Raw genomic sequence first — 23,607 nt, forward strand, 5'->3', positions numbered from 1 at the left:
TATAATATATTATAAAAGTAATCTAATTTAATTTGAAAAGTCAAGAATTAAAATGTATTAATTTTTATCAAGTATATGTTTTACATGAAACACCCATAATATAATCACATTACTATTTTGTACCATGTTTTTTGATATAAGTCAAACACACATGGTTAAAATAAAATGTATTTAAATATTATACAAATAAATAGTTGTTATTTTTAAATAGATAAGAATAGTTAATTGTTATAAAAATAATACATGTATATAGTTATTTAGTAAAGAATACAGGAATGTAAAAAGGTTTTAACTTAGAAGAGCTTATTGTGTTATTTGTTAGAATTAGTTGCGCCAATGATAACGATTGTAATGATCAATAATAAAATGTAATTAAAATATAACATAAAAGATAATAGTTGCATAAAAAATTTGGAAACTTGTTTCGAGTTCAAATTTGTACTCACTGCAATTATTTATAGGACATGATTATGATTTATTTACTGGTTTTAATTAGTAAATCTAATATTGGGAAGGCTTAAGGAAATTAAGACATATTAATATATAATTTAAGTATTGATTTTAGACTGAATTCAAAATAAAAACATTTGAACTTTTTATGTTTATACTCTGATAAATATTCTAAATTCAGACTTATATTTAAAATATATTATCTATATGTCTAATAAAACTTCGGGCTTAGCTTGTATTAATCACAAAGGGCAAAGAAATCATTTATGTTGCAAGTATATAAAAAAAAAAACAATGTCATACATGAATAAAAAATATCACTAATATAACATACTTGGCAATATTTCAATAGAGATTTAATGTAAGGGCAAACTAATACCATCACCTCCAAATCACTTAGGAGCATAATATCTGAGGTGAAGTTGAACTCCATCGCTACTGGGGTCCATTATGAGGCAAGCCTGCTTGATTATTTGGCTAAAAATTGTTTTAAATTAAATTTTAATTTGCTATTTCTTTAATTTAATAATAAACTATATTAACTAACTTGGGTTAAAAATAAACTTACCAAAGTCATGGGTGGAAAATGTGGTCCTTGGACAACCATGTGTTGTGCTACCGATAAATGATGTCCCAATTTTGGTCCAACATTGTCTTCGGCTTTTTCTTCTTCTCTCCTCTTTAGACAAGCTGCTTTAGGATTCAGATTTCTCTCTGAAAAAAATCATTACAAATTATTATAAAATAATAACAATTATTATGAAACAAGGTATTAATAATTTACCTCGAACTTGTTGTTCCAATGACATGATGACTTCAACAGCCATATTGAGAATACCCAGTTTAGTTTGAGGTTTATCGGTTTTTAGGTGTGTCATGCACATCCTGCCAAGTTCTTTTAATGCTTCATTAATGTCACGGATTCGAATTCTGAAAATAAATCATTAAAAATATGAAATAAAAATCACTATGATAACATAAGAATAGCTTTATAAACTTTTAAATTAAATAATTTTATCTAATTTTGTTAACTATTACCTAACAAAGACTTATTATTTCATATTAAAATTAAAATACATTACAGTTTAAGTTTTTTAAAAAAAATTTATGTTTAGTTGAAAGTATACATCATTAATTATAAAAATAATTACTAAATTTTGTCAATAATAAATAAAAATAGGAATATAATATTATTTTTAAAACAACTAATAAATAACTACATTTTTAATAAAACATTTAAATTTTAAATAAGTAAAACCGTGGAACTTATTTTGCAATTGTCAGGTGATCATAGCTGTGTACAAGGGGTATAGACTGAGTTTTTATGAAATTTTGTTTGATCACTGATTTATGTGAATATTTTTATAGTTATTTAATTTCACTATTCAATATTAAATATAAATAACTATTAATAGTTATTAATAAATTTAAAATGAAACCATGATATTAATATAATATAAAAAAAGGAGCCAAGAGCCGCACATTTAGTTGCCGGCAAAAAAGCTCACCTTTCTCGAGCGTTATTTGCTTGGCGGCGCTCCTTTTCCCGTTGAGCTTTTAATTCAGGATCTTCACTCTCGTCGTCCACACTTGTACAACAGCAATACGAAACATCACAATTAACATTAGTTTAAAATTTTTGTTACAATTTAAAAATTTTCTTAATGATCTAAGAATTGTAATTGAATATAATCTAAATAACTTTATTTAAAATTCTTAAAAAGAAAAAATATACAATTTTCAATATTATACAAATATATAATTATAATAGGTTTTAAATTTTAAATTAACAATATTAGCAACAGATATCTAATCAAAAACAATAAACTGTAAAATTGTTAAGTTTCACATTTTCTTTTACTTAATAGTTGAAAACTATTTAATTATACCTTATAAAATTAGATGAATTAGCAGCTTACCTTTCACGGACATTATTGGCTTGTCTGCGTTCTTTTTCTCTATGTGCTTTGGTTGAAGGATCTTCATTATCTTCATCAGCACTAGAACAACTAAAATGACAGTCATAAATTAAGTTAATATCTTATTTGTTAATCTATATGAATCAAGCTTGTAGGTGAGGTCAAATAGAGGTGTGCCAGTATTTAATGTCAACTGAACACAAAAAATACAGTACAAATATAATGATTTTTATTTTCATTTGTATCACTATACACATTTTGTTGTATACATACTCACAAGTATACAAAATGTATTATTATATCTATGTAAATTAATGTGCCATATTGTAGGTGAAACTTATATTGATAATGTTATAGATTTTTCCTGATAAGATTGGTAAATTATTGTTTTTTTAATTTTATTTAGTAATTAAGTCTAATGTTTATTTATTATTTTATATTCACACAATACTAATTTACTGTAATTCTAGAGAATTACCCATTACTTCATTCTTAAAATATTTCATTTTACATTGTTTTCATTTGACAAACAAAACTAAGTTCAGATAATATACATTAATCATATATTTCTTTTATCTACATACTATAAATAGTTTAAATAAAATTTAAACAATAATATAACCCACTGGTTTAATAAGATTTTTGCAATTAACATTATAGTTTATCATGGATAATAAGTAAAATAGTCTTGTGCAAATTTACCTAAACTGTTTAGTAACTAAATAACAAATTTTTTAAATTTAATTCATAGAATATTAAACATTTTGGAGGGAATTTATATATTAGAATTTTTTTAAATGGATATTTGTTCGTTTGAGGTTCTGATAATCAAACACCTGAGACACCTCTACGAAACAAAAATCTGAAATTAAGTTAAGTTAATGTGTCTTTAAGAAAAAGGGGGAAAATTGCACATTAAACTTACTATCGACGGGATCGTTTTGAATTTTTATTTATAGGCGAATTGTTTGGGGGTGAATTGGCATTAACGATGTTATTTACTAACAAGTGATCACTGCTAGTAGGCTTGATGTCTGAACTGTCTGGAGGTTCTTTCCGTTTTTCTGCAATAAAAATATTACTGCTATTAGATTTTATTATATTTGAAAGTGTAAAACATATATAATTAGTATATGAATAGAAAAAAAAAATTTTAATTTATCAATACATACTGATATTGCTTAGTCTTTCAATTTTGATTGGCCCATCACTGTCTTGACATGCTGAAAGAGTTTGGTAAGTATTTGGAACAGCTCCTACTGTAGCAGTTGCTGAATGGGGACTTCCCTGAAAGCAAAACAATAAATTATTAGTAAAAAATAAAAAAAGTAAAACCTTTAGAAAAAAAATTAATTATAAATAATATAACTTACTAAATGTTGATGATACAATGGTACAATGCCTGAAGCGGAATGTTGAACACCAGCTAAGCTTAAAGCTTGACTTTCAGCATGGTTTCGTAGAACATTTATGGCATCGTCCAGTCTTTCTTCCATACGACTACCCTATAATAAAAACAAAAATTTACTTGTAAAAACAAACTATAGAAAAAGAAAGAATTAAAAAAATTACACCAACCCAAGTTAAGACAATTAATGTTAATACTAATTGTAGCTATTAAATTTAAGAGTTAGAAATGTTAGAATATTACATACCAAATGAATAGTGCGATGGTCAGTAGGAAAATGAGGAGATCCAGGATGAGGTGGTACTACGCCAGGGGTCCAAGATCCGGCACTGTTTGCTGGCGCTAAAGGTGCCAAAGGTGGTGGTGAACTTACAGGTGTAGATGGATTTGAACTGTAACTGCTGACACTCTGGTCAGTGGGATATATCTACAACACATTGTTGTATCTTAAGAAATTGCTTTTTTTTATTTTTATATATTACAAATGAATTTTGAAATATTTCATAACCACTGACGTAGGTCCAGAATACTGTAATAGGGTGTAAAATTTCAAGGATAGGATTCAGGTATTTTTTTTTACAGCGACAACAAAACATAGTCCCTATTAAACCTAACAATTATAAAAAATGTATAATGAATCATTGTGATTCTTGTTAGTTGATTGTTAATAAAAGCAACAAAAAGCCTTCAATGGTAACTATTTAAGCATACCGTATTAATATCCCAGTGTAAATAAATAGTATATATTATATAATATGTAGGTTAATTATGTATATAAAAATAAAGCAAATAAATAAATAAATTTATCGTACTGATGCTAAGGTTTTGCCAAGTGTATCCCCGGGAGATTGAATAGTGGGACTGTTATGTCCTGGGTACATCATTGAGCTAGGGGTAACTGCAATTGGACTTGGAGCAGAAGGAGGAGCTCCACGCAAACTTGACATAGGTGGTAGAGGGGAAGTACCTAGGCCATCTGTAGCAGGTGAAACACCACTAGGAGGTATACTAGTATTTGGACCAATAGTATTATAGCCCTGTGAAAAATAAACATTTATTATCACCAAACTTATGACTCAGATATAAAAAAAAAAAAACAAAAAAAAAAAATAAAAAATAAATAAAAAATAAATAAATAGAAAATGTTAACAAATAGTAAAAAATAAAACTATAACTCGTGTAAATATAAAAAATTAATGAACTTTAGTGATATTTATTTGAAAATTACATAATATTGTAATGAATAGATAATAAAATTAAAATATAATTTATTCTCTTATATTATAGATTAAAATATATTATAAATAGCAAACATTGATACAACCATTTATCCCTTATTGTTTTAATTTTGGTTTGACTCTCTAGTGGGAAATGATAGGTACTTATTTCCCACCTTCTCCAGCCAAAATATACAATTAGTGAGTCAATTCCAAATTAAATTAATGAGCAAAAAACGATTGTGTCGGTATTGTGTTTCTACAATAAAATTAATTTATGTTTATACTAATGAGATCAAGTAAATAACATATAATTATAAATTATTAAAAATGATAATAAAAGATAACAATTTCTGTAAGATTTAATTTTAGTAAGAATATGGACAAAAATTATTATTTAAAAATAGATTGATAAATTTTAAATAATAAATTTAATTATCTCTCAATGTTTATGAAAATGATGAAATTGAATAAATATATCATAGTAATTTAAAGTATATCCGTAGATTGTGTATTCTTACTAATTTGTCACATACATATTATTCATAATTTTTAGATAAATAAGAAACTATGAATATTTCATTTAAAATCTAGTATGAAGCTCTATATTCAAATATAAACAGTATAATATTTATTATTTTAATTGAAATGTAGAAAGGGTGATAAGAGCTTTTGACATATAATATGTGTAGAGGTTTATTTAAAAATAATATAATATAATATTAAGAAGAAATTGTACACAACACAATTATTACTATTTAACTTGAGATAGAGGATTGTATCAAATATCAGTTTGAAATTACAACAATTACATAAGTTTTAAAAACTAACTATTTTGGTTATGCATTATTATAAACCTAATTGTTTTTTTTTTCATAATGCTACATTTTAAAACTTTTTAATATTTTATGCAAATTTAGTGTTGATATTTAAACATTTAAATTTTTTGTTTTAATGCTTTTGTATACTATAAACACAGAAGTAAATCATTAAAGGTTACCTTAAGAACTAAAATATGAAGTTGATAAATAAATACAAAAATTTAAATGCACAAAAAAAATTATACATTATTATCAATATTTTAATAATTTACATACAAAGTTTTCAAATTATAAACGTTTTTGTAAAGCTTAATATTTTATATAATCATCAAAAATAATATTTCGATAAAATATAACAAGAATTAAATAATGATAAAATAATAAAATTTACAAAAAAGAAAAAAAAAAAAAAATTTTATAAATTATTGTTGTTATATTATATCGTTCTACAAATAAGTTTTTATTTTTATTGTAAAATATTAAGAAATAAAAAAAAAAACTTATAAAACTAAAAATCAGAATACATTTAAATAATTTAACTAACAATATTCTATCATAAGATATCATAAAAAACACGTACTAAATAATTAATGATTAACTATTTTCTATAAATATTTTCATTTAAAACCAATAAATATAACACTAAAAGTTAATAAACCATTAAAGCAACTACTATTCAATTTTTTTTCATCAAACATAACTACGAGTACTTATGTCAAAAATTCAAATTTAATTAGAATAAAAGTTAATCATTTATTAAAATGATTGTACAATATACAACATAATTAAATAATAATATCTACATACAATGAGATTTGAATATTATATATGTTATATGCATGTTTTTTTTTTATGTATCAATTCGATGTTACCATTGAAGGGGAATTTGTTTGTACAGTGTTGTTCGCAGCAATATACACATTAATAAAGCTCAAATAACCTCCCGTTAATTTAAAGTTATTTCTAATTTAATGTTAGCTTTAGCCCTTAGAAGTGACTAAAAGTAAATGATATATTCTTACCAAATTTTCTGGTGTTAGCATAGTGTTTGTTGGCGGAAAATTGTTTGGCGTCATGTTTGGAGACGTGGTCAGCAGCGGATTGGGTGGGTTGGTATATGTTGTATACGTTGTAGGAGACTGAAGTTGAGCAGTAGCACTAGTTGTCCAAACATCGCTATTATTTCCTGTGCTGTCTATAGATCATAAATACAAAATTGTTACACCGTAAAAATAAAACGATTACAAATGTTGACTAATATAAATTACACTAATTACCTAAATAATAAGAATCAGCATTGTACACAGATGAACCAGGTTTTTGAGCAGCAAATCTAGCTGGGTCTGGTGAAAATTCATCACCACCATACTAAAACAAAAATATTCAAGTTAAAATTTAGTAAATAATAATGAAAAGTATAATTTTTAAAATATACATAATTTATTGTATATAATTAATAATATTTGACTAGGAAAATTATTAATACAGAAGTACTTATAGACTATTTTCACGAAAAATACTTATTGTTAAGTAGTAAATACCTATTATAGCATAATAAAGTAGACTACATAATTAAAAATAGGACAAACATAATTTAAGAACTGGCCATAAACATAATATGTTAGAAAAAGTCAAGATAAATCTATCTTGTTGCCAGCAATAAACAGAAAATAGAAATAAAAAAATTGATGTTTTAAGTACCATACATTAATATTTATATATTAATTCATTATTATCTAGTATCGACAATTTATTATTATCTTGTAGACGTACACAGGACTCAATGTTATAGTTATTCATGAGTCTTGTTTTTGATTTGGTCACATACGGATCGGACGAAAGCCTTATACATATTCTATTATCAAGGTTATGGTTTCAAAGTATTTGATATAATTATCAGTTATATATATATTGACTACTTATACTTATGATAGGCTGATTGAGAAAAATATAAACAAAGTAAAAATTCCATTATTTACACGGGAAAACAGAACGAACAACGAACACAACCTTGAGAAATGTACAAGGCTGAAATTTAAAATTGTTAGCAGTAAGCCACCGTAGAACATAATATGTGTAGTTTGGGAAACAATTATTATGCAGATAAAAGTGCAGACGGCAATATAAGCTGGAGTGATTCGATTAACCGGCCGGATTAACCGTGGGTATAGTTTAGCGGTAAAGAACCTTATGATTTGAATTCCCTTATTATGTCGGATGAAAAATCATCGAACGTTTTGCAAGATAAAAAATTAATTTCACTTGATCAAGTATAAATTTTTTCAATTGTAAAAATGCTATAATTATAATCGCTATGCAACAAAAAAAAAAAAAAAAAAAAAAAAACAAACTACATAATCCCCGGCACTCCGATTTCCTGTATGCATAGAAAAATAATAGAAACAAAGAGGAAAAAATACTGCTTATATAATACGAATACTATACAGTGGTATTTATACAGTATGTATGTTGGAGGTGATATACGGGTAAACTTTTAATGAGTTTGTCTCGCGCGCACACACCACTACCCACACGATGAGGGGTACATTTTCTCTACCTTCACTCCACCACACAACAAACATAAATTTGCTTTGTTGAAGTGAAACTGCAGTGCACCCGTAATAGGTACAAGACGCGTAAGTACGTACCAATTTATACAGTCGAGAGCATTATCGTTATCGGTATTTTATCACATGACTCTTTATAGAATTATTCATCACGGCCTCGAGAAATCTATACCTATATAATATATAATATTACATAAACGAAATAACCATATAATCGCGTTAATAGTTTTTATCATTTTAACAAGGAATTAAAATCGTTACTTCTTTTGGAATAAAAAAAGCAACAACACCACGTGACGAAACTTTAGAATCGTGGCCAAGATTTTAAACTGAAGATATCTATTCCGTTAACTCGCCAATTGTTTTATGCAAAACGGTAAAAAAACGTATAGATAAATATATAAGACAATATTATACACGCATAGGTATACTGTAATACCAACTTTTTAACGTTCAGTGCCGTCAGCTGACACATCCTGCGACTGTGTGAATGATAATAAAGTGTTTTATAAAACAATTCTATAGTAGATTTAGAAACATACCCTAGTCAATACAAAACCAGTACACTTTCAATTGCGCTTATTTAAAAATTCGAAACTGTCGTATTGTTGAGTTGTAGATAGATGTTCTAAGGACATCATTTTTTCCCTTATATGAGCTTAAATCGTACTTTAGTAATTAGTATACAAAAATACCTAATGTTATGACTATAATATAAAAGTGATTATACATTTTTAATTTGTATTTATTAAAGATTTATTTTGTGTATTATTACTAACATAATAATAATACGATTAATTGCAGATAATAAAGATACAAATATAATACGTATATTTTCTAAATTATTAAACTCAAAGCCGGGTCTAGAAGATGGTAGCAAAACGCGATTATGATTTTATCATTGTGTGAATAAACCGTTAGTAACAATCAATCTATAGCGAAAGTGATTATCGTATCATCATACATCATGGGTAGAGATTTAATTTAATTTTATAAAAAGACTAAAATTTTCTTACACAAAATGAATTAGTAAGATTTTAGTACGGGTTTTAGATACGAAAACCGCGTATTAAAGTTAAAAAGATTTATTTTCGTTTGGTGTTATTATCATAGGAATTTTACAAATCTTTTTAGGCATAGATAATAAATTATCCATATTTGCTAATATATGTTATCACATTTCTCACTTTTATAAAGTTAATTTTTATATTTTACAAATATCTATTATATGGGAAAAAGTACATGTCTATGAACAAGATGAAAATCATAAAGATATTTAATAGAAAATAAGTGTATTATCAATTATTAAAGTGTATTCTAGAATTTCTAAAAACAGATAATTTTTTCTACCTTCATGTTGAAATATAATTTATTAAATTTTGTTTTTACATTAGTTATTTCTATTTTCTATCGTTAAACAAATAAAAATTATTAATAATGGTTCTCTTGAGTTTGATTACCAGTATCTATTTTTGTGTAAGATACGTATTTTGAGTATATAGCCATAAATATGTTAAAATTGTTTTTAACTTTACTGCCTACGAGTTAGGCGGACACAAAGAAAGTCTGCGTACAATACAGTTTTTTATCTTAAAAGAATAGGGACTAAAATTATGACGATTTAACTGAATTAAATTTCTCAAAACTATATAGTGCTCAATAACATATTTTGAGTTAATTTTATAAAAACTTTAAATGTTATTTAAAATACAGACATTATAACAATAATCTACTGCAAAAGTTTTAATACGATATTCAATATTTTCTAATCAATTTTTTTGTACAACAAACTTTTAAGACCAATACACTATACTAATTGCGTCCTTTTTAAATTAAATTCCAATGTATGAATACACATTCAAATTTGATTCATTTATTGTCATTATTTAATTTACATTGAGTATCAAGCGTTAAATGAATCACCGTTTAAAGTTTAGTATATCTTTGAATTTTAAAGATTTTTAAGTAAATTTTGCTATCGTTATTAGAGAAATTGGATATTTACATATTTACTATAATATCACTGACTATAGTGGCACTGTTACACAGTTTATACCAAATAAATTATGTGACGCGTAAAATATACACAAATAAATGTAAATCATGTGTCATGTGAGTTTTGGCTTTATGGCTCTATCCATAATATTGTGTTTGTATTTATTCTCTCTTACTCGATTCCAAATAACGTATAAGTCTTATATGAAAAAAAAGTATAGAACTGTTATAATTTCATCACGATGACATTTAAATAAAGATCAAGAAGATTAAAAGCTTAACAGGTAGTTGTAAATCTTCCAGGTAAAATAACATTTTATTTTTATTTTTGACAACACACACACGAATAGTATAACAGCGATAAAACTTTAAGGGATTTAAAATTACTAGCCTATCGGCTATCGCTATAAATTTAACAAACAAATGCTGATAATAGTATTGTAACTTAGATAACAACAATATATAATTTATTTGTGAGTGCAATAAATTTGTTTTGGTGAATATATTTGGATAATAGTAATTTGTATCATCCTATAAAGTAAAACGAAACATAATATTGATGTATTGTAATAAAAATATTAAAAATAAAATAACTAAAAACATTTATTGTAAGGAAAAACAAACAAAAAGTGTTATTTCGATTATTACACAGAATTTAAAAATAAATGTTAATGCTCTATGTAAATTACTATTGCAACTGTTAAAAACTAGGATAATTAATTAATAATCATGTTTACATGATCGACAGAAATAAGCTCGAACAAACCCATTGTTAATAACTATTCTTTATTATTTAAGTACAATTTAGTACCTAATAAAGTTGAGTTATTAAATTTTAAATAGTACTAATTTAAGATAAAAAAAAAGTAGGTATTTAATTTTACGTCATGAAAAAAACCACTATATTTGATCTCTTTCGCTTTTATCAATAATAAAACTTAGAAAAAAAAAGAGTTAAAAATAAATGTAAAAACCATTAAAAACCTTAGCCATCTCTTCACCGCCTCATATTAAAACAAGACCGCGTGAACAATTTAAAAACACTTCAAAAGTTTAATTAAAAATTACAATTACCAAATAACTTAGAAAAATAAACAAAAAAATATTATGGCTTTATATTTATTATAGTAGGTACCTATAGTAGTATACCTATGAACAATATATACGACTTTATGGGTAATGGGTATCTATTATTCACTAAGTATAATTAAATTAAACGTGGTAACACATATAACATACAGTAGTACGATTATGTTAATTAGTGCATTGGTTAATATGATAAAATTAGTTTAAATAGTAGCCAATTATTAGTTCTGAGCATTCTATTCTTCTATGAATTCTTAGCTTAAAACAAAACTATATCAAAAAAATGTATATGAGTTCCATCTGAATTAATTATAGAATTAAAAAGTACATCAATAGATGCAGCTAAACAGTTTGTTTAATGATTAAAATTAAAATAGTTGATTGATAACTTACATAAAGTAATTAACCATTAGGGTATAGAATTAAATTTAATGTTGATTAAATGTATACATTAAACATTAAACGATAACACAATATTATGTTATCCTATTAACCATAAAAAGAAATTTAATGTCTATAATATAATACTATTATAATTTAAAATAGAATCATAATTTTCAAATACCAAAAATAATATTAGTTATTACTTATTATAGGATTTAAATTAATGACCATGTTAAGATAATCTAAGACTCTTAATTGGAAATATTTAATATATTGAAACACGCGCACACAATACATAAGATACTAGTATGTTAATAATTTTACTAATACTGCAAAAACATCTATATAATAAGTAATAACACGATAAAATGTACAAGGTTGATAGTAACGAGAAAAAATTTAAAAAATTTTCATTCGGACAATGGAAAATTATTATGTGATGCAATTCATCGCATTGATTGACCTTATAACATACTTAAGAGTATATATTATATACAATATACAGAAACGGAATCCCTGAATGCGTTAAAAATAACCACAATGGCAGATGCATCTTCAAGGAGACTTACGTGAATGGATTATTTCTTTTTCTAATGAATGATGAAAACAAGAACATAAAGAACTAGTATAATAAAGACATATTGAACGATATAATATATTATATTGTCGTACGTATGTACACACTAAACAGTTCTTTTATGGAAACTTGTTTTCTACTCGTTTAATTCCTTCTTTTTTTTCTCTGTCACAATACCAAAATATTAACAGATTGCATTCAAATGGTAGCAAACAATGAATATTGTGTCACGCAACAAATTAATGAACTTAATTATATTGAGTATAATATATATTTTGTTTAAACTTCTAAAAAAAACTCTACGTTTCAATTCTTTTTTCCAATAACAATGAAAGGCTTTTAGAAACGTACATTTTATATTATACACACCGTTTTGGTTCATTACCCTACGCGATTATATGTATATACAATTATAAATGGTAAATAAGAATAACATTACAAATGTAAGCTTGGTAGAGTCATTATTTAAGGTTAACATGATATATGATCTATGTACTACGATTTTCAAAACTTGTTCCAGACAATTTAATAATAAAATCAAAATAAAATTCGATTGTAACGAAGTATAAACTACAGAGTACATATTCTAATAAATAAAAATGGACAAGATTTATGATTTAAAAACAACGTTTCACATTTAAGATATTAACTAATGTGCCATTAACTGATTTCAAAATAAATTTTATCGATTTATTTTTAAATTATCATAATTTGGATTACAATCTATTAAAATTCTTGAAGGGATGTAATCAATAAATAAGTAAGTGATTATTCCTAATTTGTCAATAAGTTTTTAGTTAAATAGGTAAATTAGGTTAATGTGACAATTATTAAAAAGGTATTTGTACAAATAAAAATAATAATTTTACTATAATAACGTAGATAAATCAAAATGAATTAATCTGGACGATAGTACATACTCGTACTGTATATGTATTGTATTTTATTACTAACTTCGTCCGACACTTTTAAGAACGGCAATTGTAATGCACAGTTTAAAAAAAAAAGCAAATTAACTAAATATATATATTTATAATACAAATAGAGTTCTATTATATATATTTTTAACAGCAATTCAATTGTTTTTGAACTAGAAAGCATAAACAATATCCGTAGATACATACATGACTATATTAAATTTCTACCCTGAGAATACACATTTTATTATTAGGTACTCGTAAAATAGACATAAATTAAAAATAAAAGTAAGATAGTATTCACCAAATGTATATACAATAGCATTATTATGAATAAAATGTTATTCTTTTAGAAAAAAAAAAACATAAAAAATGTAATTTTTAAATTTAATTAATTTAAGTTAAGCAGTATTTCTTTTTCTGTTCACTGATAAAAAAAATCTATGATTACTGAATCCAATAGGAACAAATTTTTTTAATTTTTTTATAATAAATAATAAGTAGATATACACTATTAAAAAATAAATAATATTGTTTGGGGATACTGGCAAATTATCGCTTTCTATGCTATTTATCTTACAATATGAGGTATTTAATTATTTTACAATATTCAATAACAATTTTTTAACATTTTAATACTCTTCATAACTATTAAATAATTAAATTATTATTTATAAGATAATAATTTACTTAAAATGAAAATAACGTATGTAATATACATATGCCGTATATATTGGAACTCACAAAGTTCAATTGGAATTATTCGTAATAGAACTTATATGAATACGTGAATTACAGAATGTTTAATCGAAAAAATGGGAGATTCGTTTATAAAAATGTGTACTTAAAATTCTAAATTAATATAACATTTATATTTTATTTTATTGATATTTAGGATTTCTTATACTCTAATGAAATTTTTAATGTTATTTTAACATTTTAAGATTAGAATATAAAATTAAAATATGATTATAAATCACGAGCATTCAAATTTTAAAATAAATTTATCAATTTTAACGCTCCGTGTTTTAAGGCAATGGTAAAAAGTATCATTTTGTTTAAACACAAAAAGTTTTTTTTTTTTTTTTACAACAGATTACTTTCAGTTTTACCAAATTATAATAAATTTACAGTTAAGGCATAAAATGATGTTATAATAGTTATTAGTAGTAGGATACTATTACTCAAATCGATAAATAATAAATAAATAACACATAATGCAATTAAATATACTTCTTTAATTAATAGAATAATATGCGTCTTAACTTGTATTTATTTGTCTAGTATAATTTTTATAAATAGAAACATAAATATTTAAAACCCTCAAAAAATATATCAGAATTATTTAGATTACTAGAAGTTAGAAAATTCTCAGATTTATCTATTTTATGTAATATACTTCACTCCATTGAGCGTATATATTTAATAAATTACGTTAAGAATATGCATTCATAGACTATACAGTATATTCTAGAGCCAAGAACTCTCCAACACTATAGTTCATAAATATTTTTGCACAAAATTAATAACTATAAATGTAATACTTTTGACTTGTTCATTGCCAAAAATAAAAATTTAATAGATTATACATATAACTATCGTGATACAAGTATATTACTACATGAGAAAATATTTAATGAGACGTTGAGATGATATGATGGGAATCACGAGATTTTTAAAACAAGTATTTATTGCCGAATACATTTATTAATATAATAAATACGTAATTAAAACCAAGTTGAATCAACAAAAAATATCATATTTGCAAGCACTATTAGATATTTTTTAATTAAACAGACATTTAAAAATAGGACACATCAATATTATCTTTGTCATTCACTCACAAAACCAATAAATGTTTAACGTATTAGCTATACGATTCCCTTCACTGCCTTTAATATACAAATACATTTTTATATTATAGATTTACATTGAAAACGTTTACTTTCACGAGGAATTATAGGGGCTTCAGAGACATGGGCTTACAGGGACAACAGCAACTGGAGGGTTCATGGGCTAGAGGCTGAACACGACAGAATTGAAAATAAAATTAATCATATTAATTGAAATTTATATTATTATTTTTCTTTCAAAATATTTTGAGTTTTTTATGCTATTTATTTGATAATTTCAAATATTTTTTTTATTTGTGATACAATTATGGTTTTGATCGCAGGGTTCACATTTGAAAAACATTTCTGTTTATCATTATTTCAAATTAAAATATTTTGAACTTATTTTATTTATCAGACATTCTACTTTCATGTATTGTCGCTTCCTTATTAACGCACAATAGAAAATTGTACAATAAAGTAAAGAAGCTGTTTTACTCTAATTTTAATATTAGTCAATTTATTCATTTTAAACTTATTGTATAATGTTTAAAACTTGATTCAAATTTAAAATATCAAAAATACCTCTCAGTGCCTTATAAATAGTATTTTTGCCTTAAATTTGATAATAGGTCAATTCACAATTTTCCCTCTAATGATGTGTTAGTATTATATATTGTCATCATTCAACAAATATTAACTGTTGCAAAAACTTGATATTTTTCCCCATTTTATATACTATTTTATGCTACTATTTATTGTATACACAATAAAAATATTTAGACTTATTTTAAGAAATTTTAAGCCCACCACTCGCACCGTTTTTACCACAAGCCGCGGTATTGACTTATAATAACAGTTATAATATATAATACAACATTATGATAGTTAATTTAAAAAAAATGTAACATTTTACATCTTTAAAAATAGAGTAGGAAACACCATTTCAGTTTAAAATCATTTTTTCATACTTATATGCAATAATTTATCATTAAATTAAAACTAACACATTAAATGATTAAATACAGTAACCTAACTTAACCAATGACGAGATACACTCAAAATCTACTAAAAGAAGTGACTTCCTTAGTTTTTTAATAGTAAATCTATAATCATAGAAATATTTAGAGCATAATTATGTCCAAAATTAAAAATACAATTTATTTTTACAATGTAACAAAGTAATTTGTCTTTTATACGCAGACATAAAGATTTAGATTTTCAATTTGTTAGAAGGCGTTCAAGAGTGTAAATTACGTTTATTATGTTTTAATAATTATTATTGAATCGGAAAGGGGTAATGCTCCTCCGTGGACTCAAGCCTGATTAGACTAACAAATACATCATGAGTATTTTAAGTCAAATTACATTTTTATATAAAATAAAATAGTTGAAACAATAATTAATAAAATAAATATCAAATTGTTTATAAAATTGATGAATTTTAATTTAATAATTATTTATTACTTATACAGTACTTATTCAAACACGTTTTTAGTTTAAGCTCTCGTAATACATTACAAATTACAATAATCTCATCAAATTTGTTTAACGAACTATTAGAATATGTGTGCATACTACATATTATGCATTATAATCATGATATGAGTGTAAAACGAAAATGTGAAATTTATTAAATTTTAAGTTAGCTTAGACAGGCAAAACGGGAGAAAAAAAGAATCAAGCTATACTTTAGAGGTGCAGTGAGTAGGAGACCATTGTTGTGAGGATGCAGGCAGGTGTGTTTTATAACATCTGCCAACTGGTTTGGTTCACCTTACAAAATAATATAATCAACAATAAAGACCTACTTATAGCTACTTCACGCAGTGTTAACTGCTGCTGCCTAGTGTAAATTCGATAAAACGTTACTAAACTTTTCTAACCAGGACAAACATTTTTAATTTCAATAAATTATATTCTACATACAAAATAGATTTAAATACATTCGAAAAAATCTTTACTATATAGATATTTTTAGTATAAAAAGACTAAAAACGGTCGTTCGAATTTAAAAAATCTAATACAATATGTTATCTTATTTACATGCAGAAAATCACGGACACCCAATCATTCCAAGACGTTCCAAATCCTTTACCAGTTACATCGGATGATAGGGGTCATACACCTTAGTGTACACGGAAATTATAGCATGACAATAAAATAAATTGGTGTTTATATTTAATAAATGACAATCTAATTTAAATTAAACTTTTATATTAAAGTGAAGCAATGATGAAAATTATGATAAGGCCTATGAAATTTAGTTTAGTAAAAAATTGGTTAGAATATATACATTTTTAAAAGAGTAATTTTATCTAAATGGACTGTAATTTAAACTATACAACGAATGATTTAATTTTAGTTATATTTACAAGGTATATTGGAATATATTCTGTTTAAGTGTACAACTTTAGTTAAATACACAATTAAAACTTTTATTTAATTAAAATTAAAAACGCTTTCACGTTCAAATGAAAACAACGCAAATAGCAGTCCATGTAATATGAAGTCAAGATAATTATAGTTGTGATGTTATAAGCTCTATTTTTATAAACACGCTTAAAATCGTTCGAACTCAGCTATTGTATCAAAATAACATTGCAATATACCTAGGTAAATAATAATATCATTATAAATTAAAATAAATCCTTAGTTTTAAGTTCGGTGCACGAAAGTGGAAATGTATAGCGACTTAATAAAGTCAAGCGTGTGTAAAAAAACAAAGCGTATCTTATTGAAATGCGTAAGAATTTTCCAAAAAAAACTTTTTATAAATTCCTCGCCCCTTCTTTCTACTAACTATAAGCTAAATGCAAAAAAAAAAACAAAAATACTCGGTAAAGATTTTTTGTTTTTAAATAAGAACTGATAATACGATATTGTGATACAATCGATATTTTGAACCAAAGATGACGACCACGTTCGCTAACGTACGGTAATAAATTACGTGTATAAAGTTCGAGTATTAAAAAGGCGCTGTAGCTTAGGTACCTAACCTAACCCCGAGCAAACCGAGACCAAGACGAGAATTCAATAACGTTATGTGTTCCGATGTTTCATATATGAGACGGCATCCTGCCGGGTATTCTCGTCTGCTTTATATATTGTTAGGATAATTTCGAATATACCTGATGTTTTATAATATTATCATCTGGCGATGAGTACATCAGCCGGCTGTACGAATATTTGCAATGGTCTTTGTCGTTTTCGTCGCCGACGCGGTCGTGTTGCAGCTGCAAGTCGACCGAGCCACCGTCTGCATGACAGTACGACTTATTGTTGTAGCCGCCGCCGTAACCGTCGAGCTGCGTGAGGGCCAGCAGACCGATTCCGGTTGCGCCCCCTTCGTCTTTGCAATCGACACCGAGACCCAAACCTCCACCTACGACGACGCCGCCGCCGCAACCAACGGTGTCCACCGCGACGGAAGCGGCGCTACCGCAACCGCCGGCAGTATCCATTACCGCGGAAGCGGGGTCGGCCAGCGGAGATCCGCGTCGCATGCAGTCATCGACTGGCGTTATGCGGGGTTCGGGTTTCACGTCCACTTCGAGCTTAATGGGCTCTAGGGGGCTGTAGGGGGCAGCGCCGGCCGACAGCCTGAGATAGAAGTACGGGTCGCCCCCGCAGGGCGTCTCGTCTTCCCTGGTACGGTAGTGGTGCATGCCGGCGCGGGGCCTGTGATGATCGTCACGCGGTCAAGTCGTCCCGCGGCGGTGCAGGAATTCGTATACTCTATGTCCTATGTTTTAATATAGCACTGCGAGAATCGTATACGACGACAGTCGTCTTCCTCTTCTCCTACGCCGCCTGCGTTCAGACACACACACACACACACGCGCCACCCTCTCGGGCCCGAAATCTTTTTCTTTATTTTTTTTTTTATTTTTTCTATTCCCCCGTCAGACGCGAAATACGCGACGACAACGACGTCGGGGCGCGCACAGATGGTCGCCGTGCGTACACACGCGCACGCACACACCGCAGACACACACACACGAACACGCACGCGCGCGCGAAACTACACACGGACACGACGACGAAAACAACGCACGCAGCACGTGACGACGACGTTCACGTTACGAGAGGTCTACACACACCCGTCTGCGTCTCGATGCGTCTCACTCGATCCCTCTCTCTCGCTCGCCGCGCGAAGCCACGCAATGCTGGGCGGGGACTAGGAGGACGGCTCCGGCGTCGTGTCCATTGTCACGGAAAGCCGCCGTTACACTGAAACGCGGCCCGCGGCTGTTACGGCGAAGGAGCAACAGGCTCTACGTACGGAACACACGATGCGATACCGAGTGCGCGCGCAAACGTGTGCGTGTACGTAGACTTCGTGTATACGATGTGTGTGTGTGTGTATATACATACATATATATATATATACACGCCACCACCTCTAAGCCGCTGCCGTACGGTGTGTAACCGCCGCCGCCGCTGCCGCTGCCGCCGACGCCGCACTACCACCTGCCTATGCCATCGCCACCGCATAAACTATACACTACTATGTATATATATATATATTATGCCCAATGCGCGCGTATATATATATAACACGGTGCGTGTGTATAGTAATAATACGGCACAATAAAAACGCGGAGGATAATATTATGCACTATAATACGACGATCGTGTGTACAGACCCCTCGCGCAACACTGCTGCCAACCATCGACGACGCTTCTCCTCTTGGCTCTGCGTTCGACGCCGCCGCCGACACAGCACCAGAACTGCCGCGGGATAGGGAAAAAAAAAAAGAGAGGAAAAAAATACACGATAGATGTAATAATACATAATGTATTTTATGTAGTATGTACGCGCGGGTCTCGCCGGAACAATACACACGACACGACACAATAATCGTCGCCGTAGAAAAACATTTTTTTTTTCTCCCGAACAATAACGCGTTTAATGAATACGTTTTTTTATTTTAAACACCGTGTAAATGTTTCGATTAATATCACACACACACACAAATGTACGCACGCGGCGTTGCAAGTCACGGGTCTAAAACGAATAAATCGTTCGACAGACGATCTTCGTCGTCGTCTTATAATTAATAATTATTGTAAAAGACATTCCCGCGGTACAAATCCGGCACTCGTTTTGCTGGACGACCAAGTTTTAAACAACGGCATCGGCGGATACACCTAATATTATACAAACCGATTATTATTATAGACGAAATACCGCACGTCTACCTCGGAATAATCTATTTATCCGGTCGTTTGATTCATTAAAATTTCGTGATTAAATTTCGTCCGATGCACACCTCACTGGCGCGTCGTTATTTAAATCATCGTATTGAAAGTCGAAAATATCAAATGGACCAAACAATATTATTAGCTGGTCTAAAAACTAGTTTCGCTTGAGACTATTAAATTTCAATCTTTTGTAATTACATTATTCAGTTATATAATACAATAACTAATAAGAGGTATACACCTGCGCCCCGTGCGTAAAAATTATTTTTATTCTTTAGAACGGTAGAACTTTAATAATACTAGCACAATTTTCAATTTAAATGAAAATTAAACTAGCTACACATTTAAATTTAAAAATATTATAATCGTCACGATGAACTATTAAACAATAACACAAATCTCTGTAATACATTAAATTTATTATTATTTAAAAATGTTCTTTATTCCTAATTATTCTTAAAAATTTACGAAAAAACATCATAAACATTTTAGTAATAAGTATTTTACGAACACTAAACAGAGATGAAATTTAATAGCAGACATTGGCAACCAAATAAAGGTACTATATAACACTATCCCCACTCGATGATATGGTAAATGTGGAAATTAGATATCCAAGATCCTCATATCCTGCATCATATGAAGGTTCATCTTACATAATTTTACAAGGGTTCTTTTACCCCTACTGAACAAAAACAAGATTCCACTGATAAAAGCTTTTTACATCTATTTTATTTAACGATATTTAAATAAACACTGCCACAAAGTTGTATGAATTTTTTTAATAATTATTGATAATTATTAATAGCAGCAAAATAGTATAAATAGTTATAAACATATCACTTTAAGTAAAAACCATCATTCATCACAACGTCTAGAATGGACAAATTGATTTTTAATTCTTTTTAACAAAAATTATTGATATTTTTATTTAATATTCACATTCTATAATCAAAAACTTATCAATACATATTATAATATATCAAACCTAACCTAGTATATATATATATTATACATGTATGATTACACGAGTACATGCGTAATGTCAGTATTATCACAATTAAAGACATGTTTTTTAAAACCAATTTTCATAAACATTATTTTTAATAATAGTTACTAACAAATGACTATTTTCATTATTTATATACTAATAATTTAGTAACCATATATTTCTTGTGAGATTGATGAAATTATAATATAAAAACTTATTTCATCGAGTCATTATGAAATGGGTGTGCCGTTAAAAATTAATATTTCATTCATTAAAACTAAAAAGCCCTTGCCGTTCAATGCATTGGTCATGGGCCAGCAGGAGTTAGAGGGAAGTGGTAGACGCACCATGACGGCGGTGTTATCTGAATAGTTACAACTGAACATTGTATGCTGCCACGGTGTATCCTACTACCTACATCGGATGCCACTTTGCCAGATGTTTCTAACTATTGAACTACTGGTCCTTTCTTGCTGCGCTACAAAAATTATATTACTGCTACACATGTATATAATAATAATATTGCACTACCCCATCAACGCGGAGGCCGAAAAGCGAACATACGTGAGAGCACGCTTTAAAGACAGAGAAAAAAATATGAAACGTTTTGGTAAACCCGTGCACAAAAAGAATAAAGGGACCAAATTCTATACGATATTTACTGAAAAAAAAGGTTAACAAATTACATTAAAATCAACATTTGTTACGCAGCATCATACAAATTCCATAAATACAAAATCCAGCTTTATGATTTTATGAATCTGAATTTCAACCAACACACGTATTTAAAATTCATCAAACCTATACTACGTGCTAAATATATATAAATATTTGGTTATTAATTATAATATGATATTTTATTAATCAAGTTATAAACATTTTTAATAAAAAAAAAAAAAAAAAACTGGAAATTTAAATATTTAAATGTACCTAATAATTTATGATAGAAAGGATAACAAATTTTATTTTATCAAAGAAATAGTTAATATTACTTAAATACGTTTAAATTATAGTTTAATTAATTTAATATCAATTATAATCGTATTTACAAATAATAAATAGTGAATAAAACATTCTTATATTTTAATTTAAAGGCATTCCAAACCAATAACGTATAAACTTCAAAAACAATATAATTCACAGCTTAAAAATAAATCAATGTAAACCGAAAGATACATCTATATTAGTTTAGTCAATAATTATTCTAGTATACCAAAACTTGCATTAATTTAATCAATATATAAAGTATGTAATTTATGATTACTGATCAAGTTTAATCTTTAAATTGAGTTTTAAATATATAGGGATCTGGGATAGATCACAAGATAAAATTAATAAAAAATGACCAGGATACATTATAAAATAAAAATATAATGGATAAATCCGAGATTCGGCCAAAATATTTTTCGATTCTCGAACTTAATAAATATTATTCTGTACTCATTACTCATACTTATTTATTTATAACACTATACATAGGTTATGGATTTATAAATATATATATAAATCGATCTGTTTCTAATTCTAATTTGAGACTAATTTTACGTACATATGATACTAAATAAATTGTAATGAAACATTTTGTATTTTATGATGATTAAAAAATTTACTAAAATATTCTAAAAAAATTAAAGAACGATTAAATAATTGTTTTTAACAAAAACGTTAGTATTAGAAACATTTATTTTCTAAACTATTATACCAATATACATTAAGTTATACATTATTGCAGATATTTAATTTATTTACATGTTAAAAACTAGAACAAAAGAATTGCTAAGTGTACGTGCTTGTTAAGCTGTACAAATAAAAACAAGTGTTTTAAGTTTTCTTTGTTGGGGTTAAATGTGAAGAACCATACATTGTAAATATTACTTACCAATGGGCAATGAATCAAATAAGTATAACTTAGTAACAAATATGCCTTTTGATTATTTTTTTTTAGATATTAGAAATGTGTAATACTTTTAAGTTTCTAAATTATATTTTATTATTACAAAAACTAAAATTTATATTAGCATATAAAATTAATTTCAAACTTCTACTAATTAAAAATATAAATTTTTATCACTACATTTTAGTTATTACATTAATAATAAATTTGCAACTAATCTGATAACTTCGCAAGGTTTCAAAGAATAAAACTAGAAAAATCGTGATCAAATCTACAGTAACACAACTACAACAGTAAAAAACATACCTGTACGCGCAGTGTAATTGGTTTAAAAATCCATA

The 23,607-nt window shown here is 27.3% G+C and overlaps 1 protein-coding gene across 8 annotated transcripts in view; it reads right to left on the reverse strand.

The window, feature by feature from the left end:
• Positions 1 to 780: 780 nt before the first annotated feature.
• Positions 781 to 23,607, reverse strand: part of LOC112598336 (protein daughterless) — a 28,827-nt gene continuing 6,000 nt past the window's right edge. For 2 of the 8 annotated variants that reach the window (XM_025344759.1, XM_025344757.1), the window contains 12 exons: positions 7,093 to 7,183; positions 6,838 to 7,010; positions 4,590 to 4,814; positions 4,025 to 4,204; positions 3,743 to 3,874; positions 3,542 to 3,656; positions 3,295 to 3,433; positions 2,370 to 2,459; positions 1,959 to 2,039; positions 1,235 to 1,380; positions 1,019 to 1,164; positions 781 to 927 (listed from right to left, as the gene is read on the reverse strand). In XM_025344759.1, coding sequence (XP_025200544.1) covers positions 886 to 927; positions 1,019 to 1,164; positions 1,235 to 1,380; positions 1,959 to 2,039; positions 2,370 to 2,459; positions 3,295 to 3,433; positions 3,542 to 3,656; positions 3,743 to 3,874; positions 4,025 to 4,204; positions 4,590 to 4,814; positions 6,838 to 7,010; positions 7,093 to 7,183 — 1,560 coding nt within the window. In that variant the 3' untranslated portion in view covers positions 781 to 885. Of the gene's footprint in view, positions 928 to 1,018; positions 1,165 to 1,234; positions 1,381 to 1,958; positions 2,040 to 2,369; positions 2,460 to 3,294; positions 3,434 to 3,541; positions 3,657 to 3,742; positions 3,875 to 4,024; positions 4,205 to 4,589; positions 4,815 to 6,837; positions 7,011 to 7,092; positions 7,184 to 18,304; positions 19,519 to 23,607 lie in introns of those variants that run through there. The other 6 variants (XM_025344753.1, XM_025344755.1, XM_025344756.1 and 3 more) reach the window with 6 other exon arrangements.

Source organism: Melanaphis sacchari, unplaced genomic scaffold (genome assembly GCF_002803265.2).
Source record: "Melanaphis sacchari strain LSU unplaced genomic scaffold, SCAv2.0 Contig47_pilon_pilon, whole genome shotgun sequence".
NCBI classification, from domain to species: Eukaryota; Metazoa; Arthropoda; class Insecta; order Hemiptera; family Aphididae; genus Melanaphis; species Melanaphis sacchari.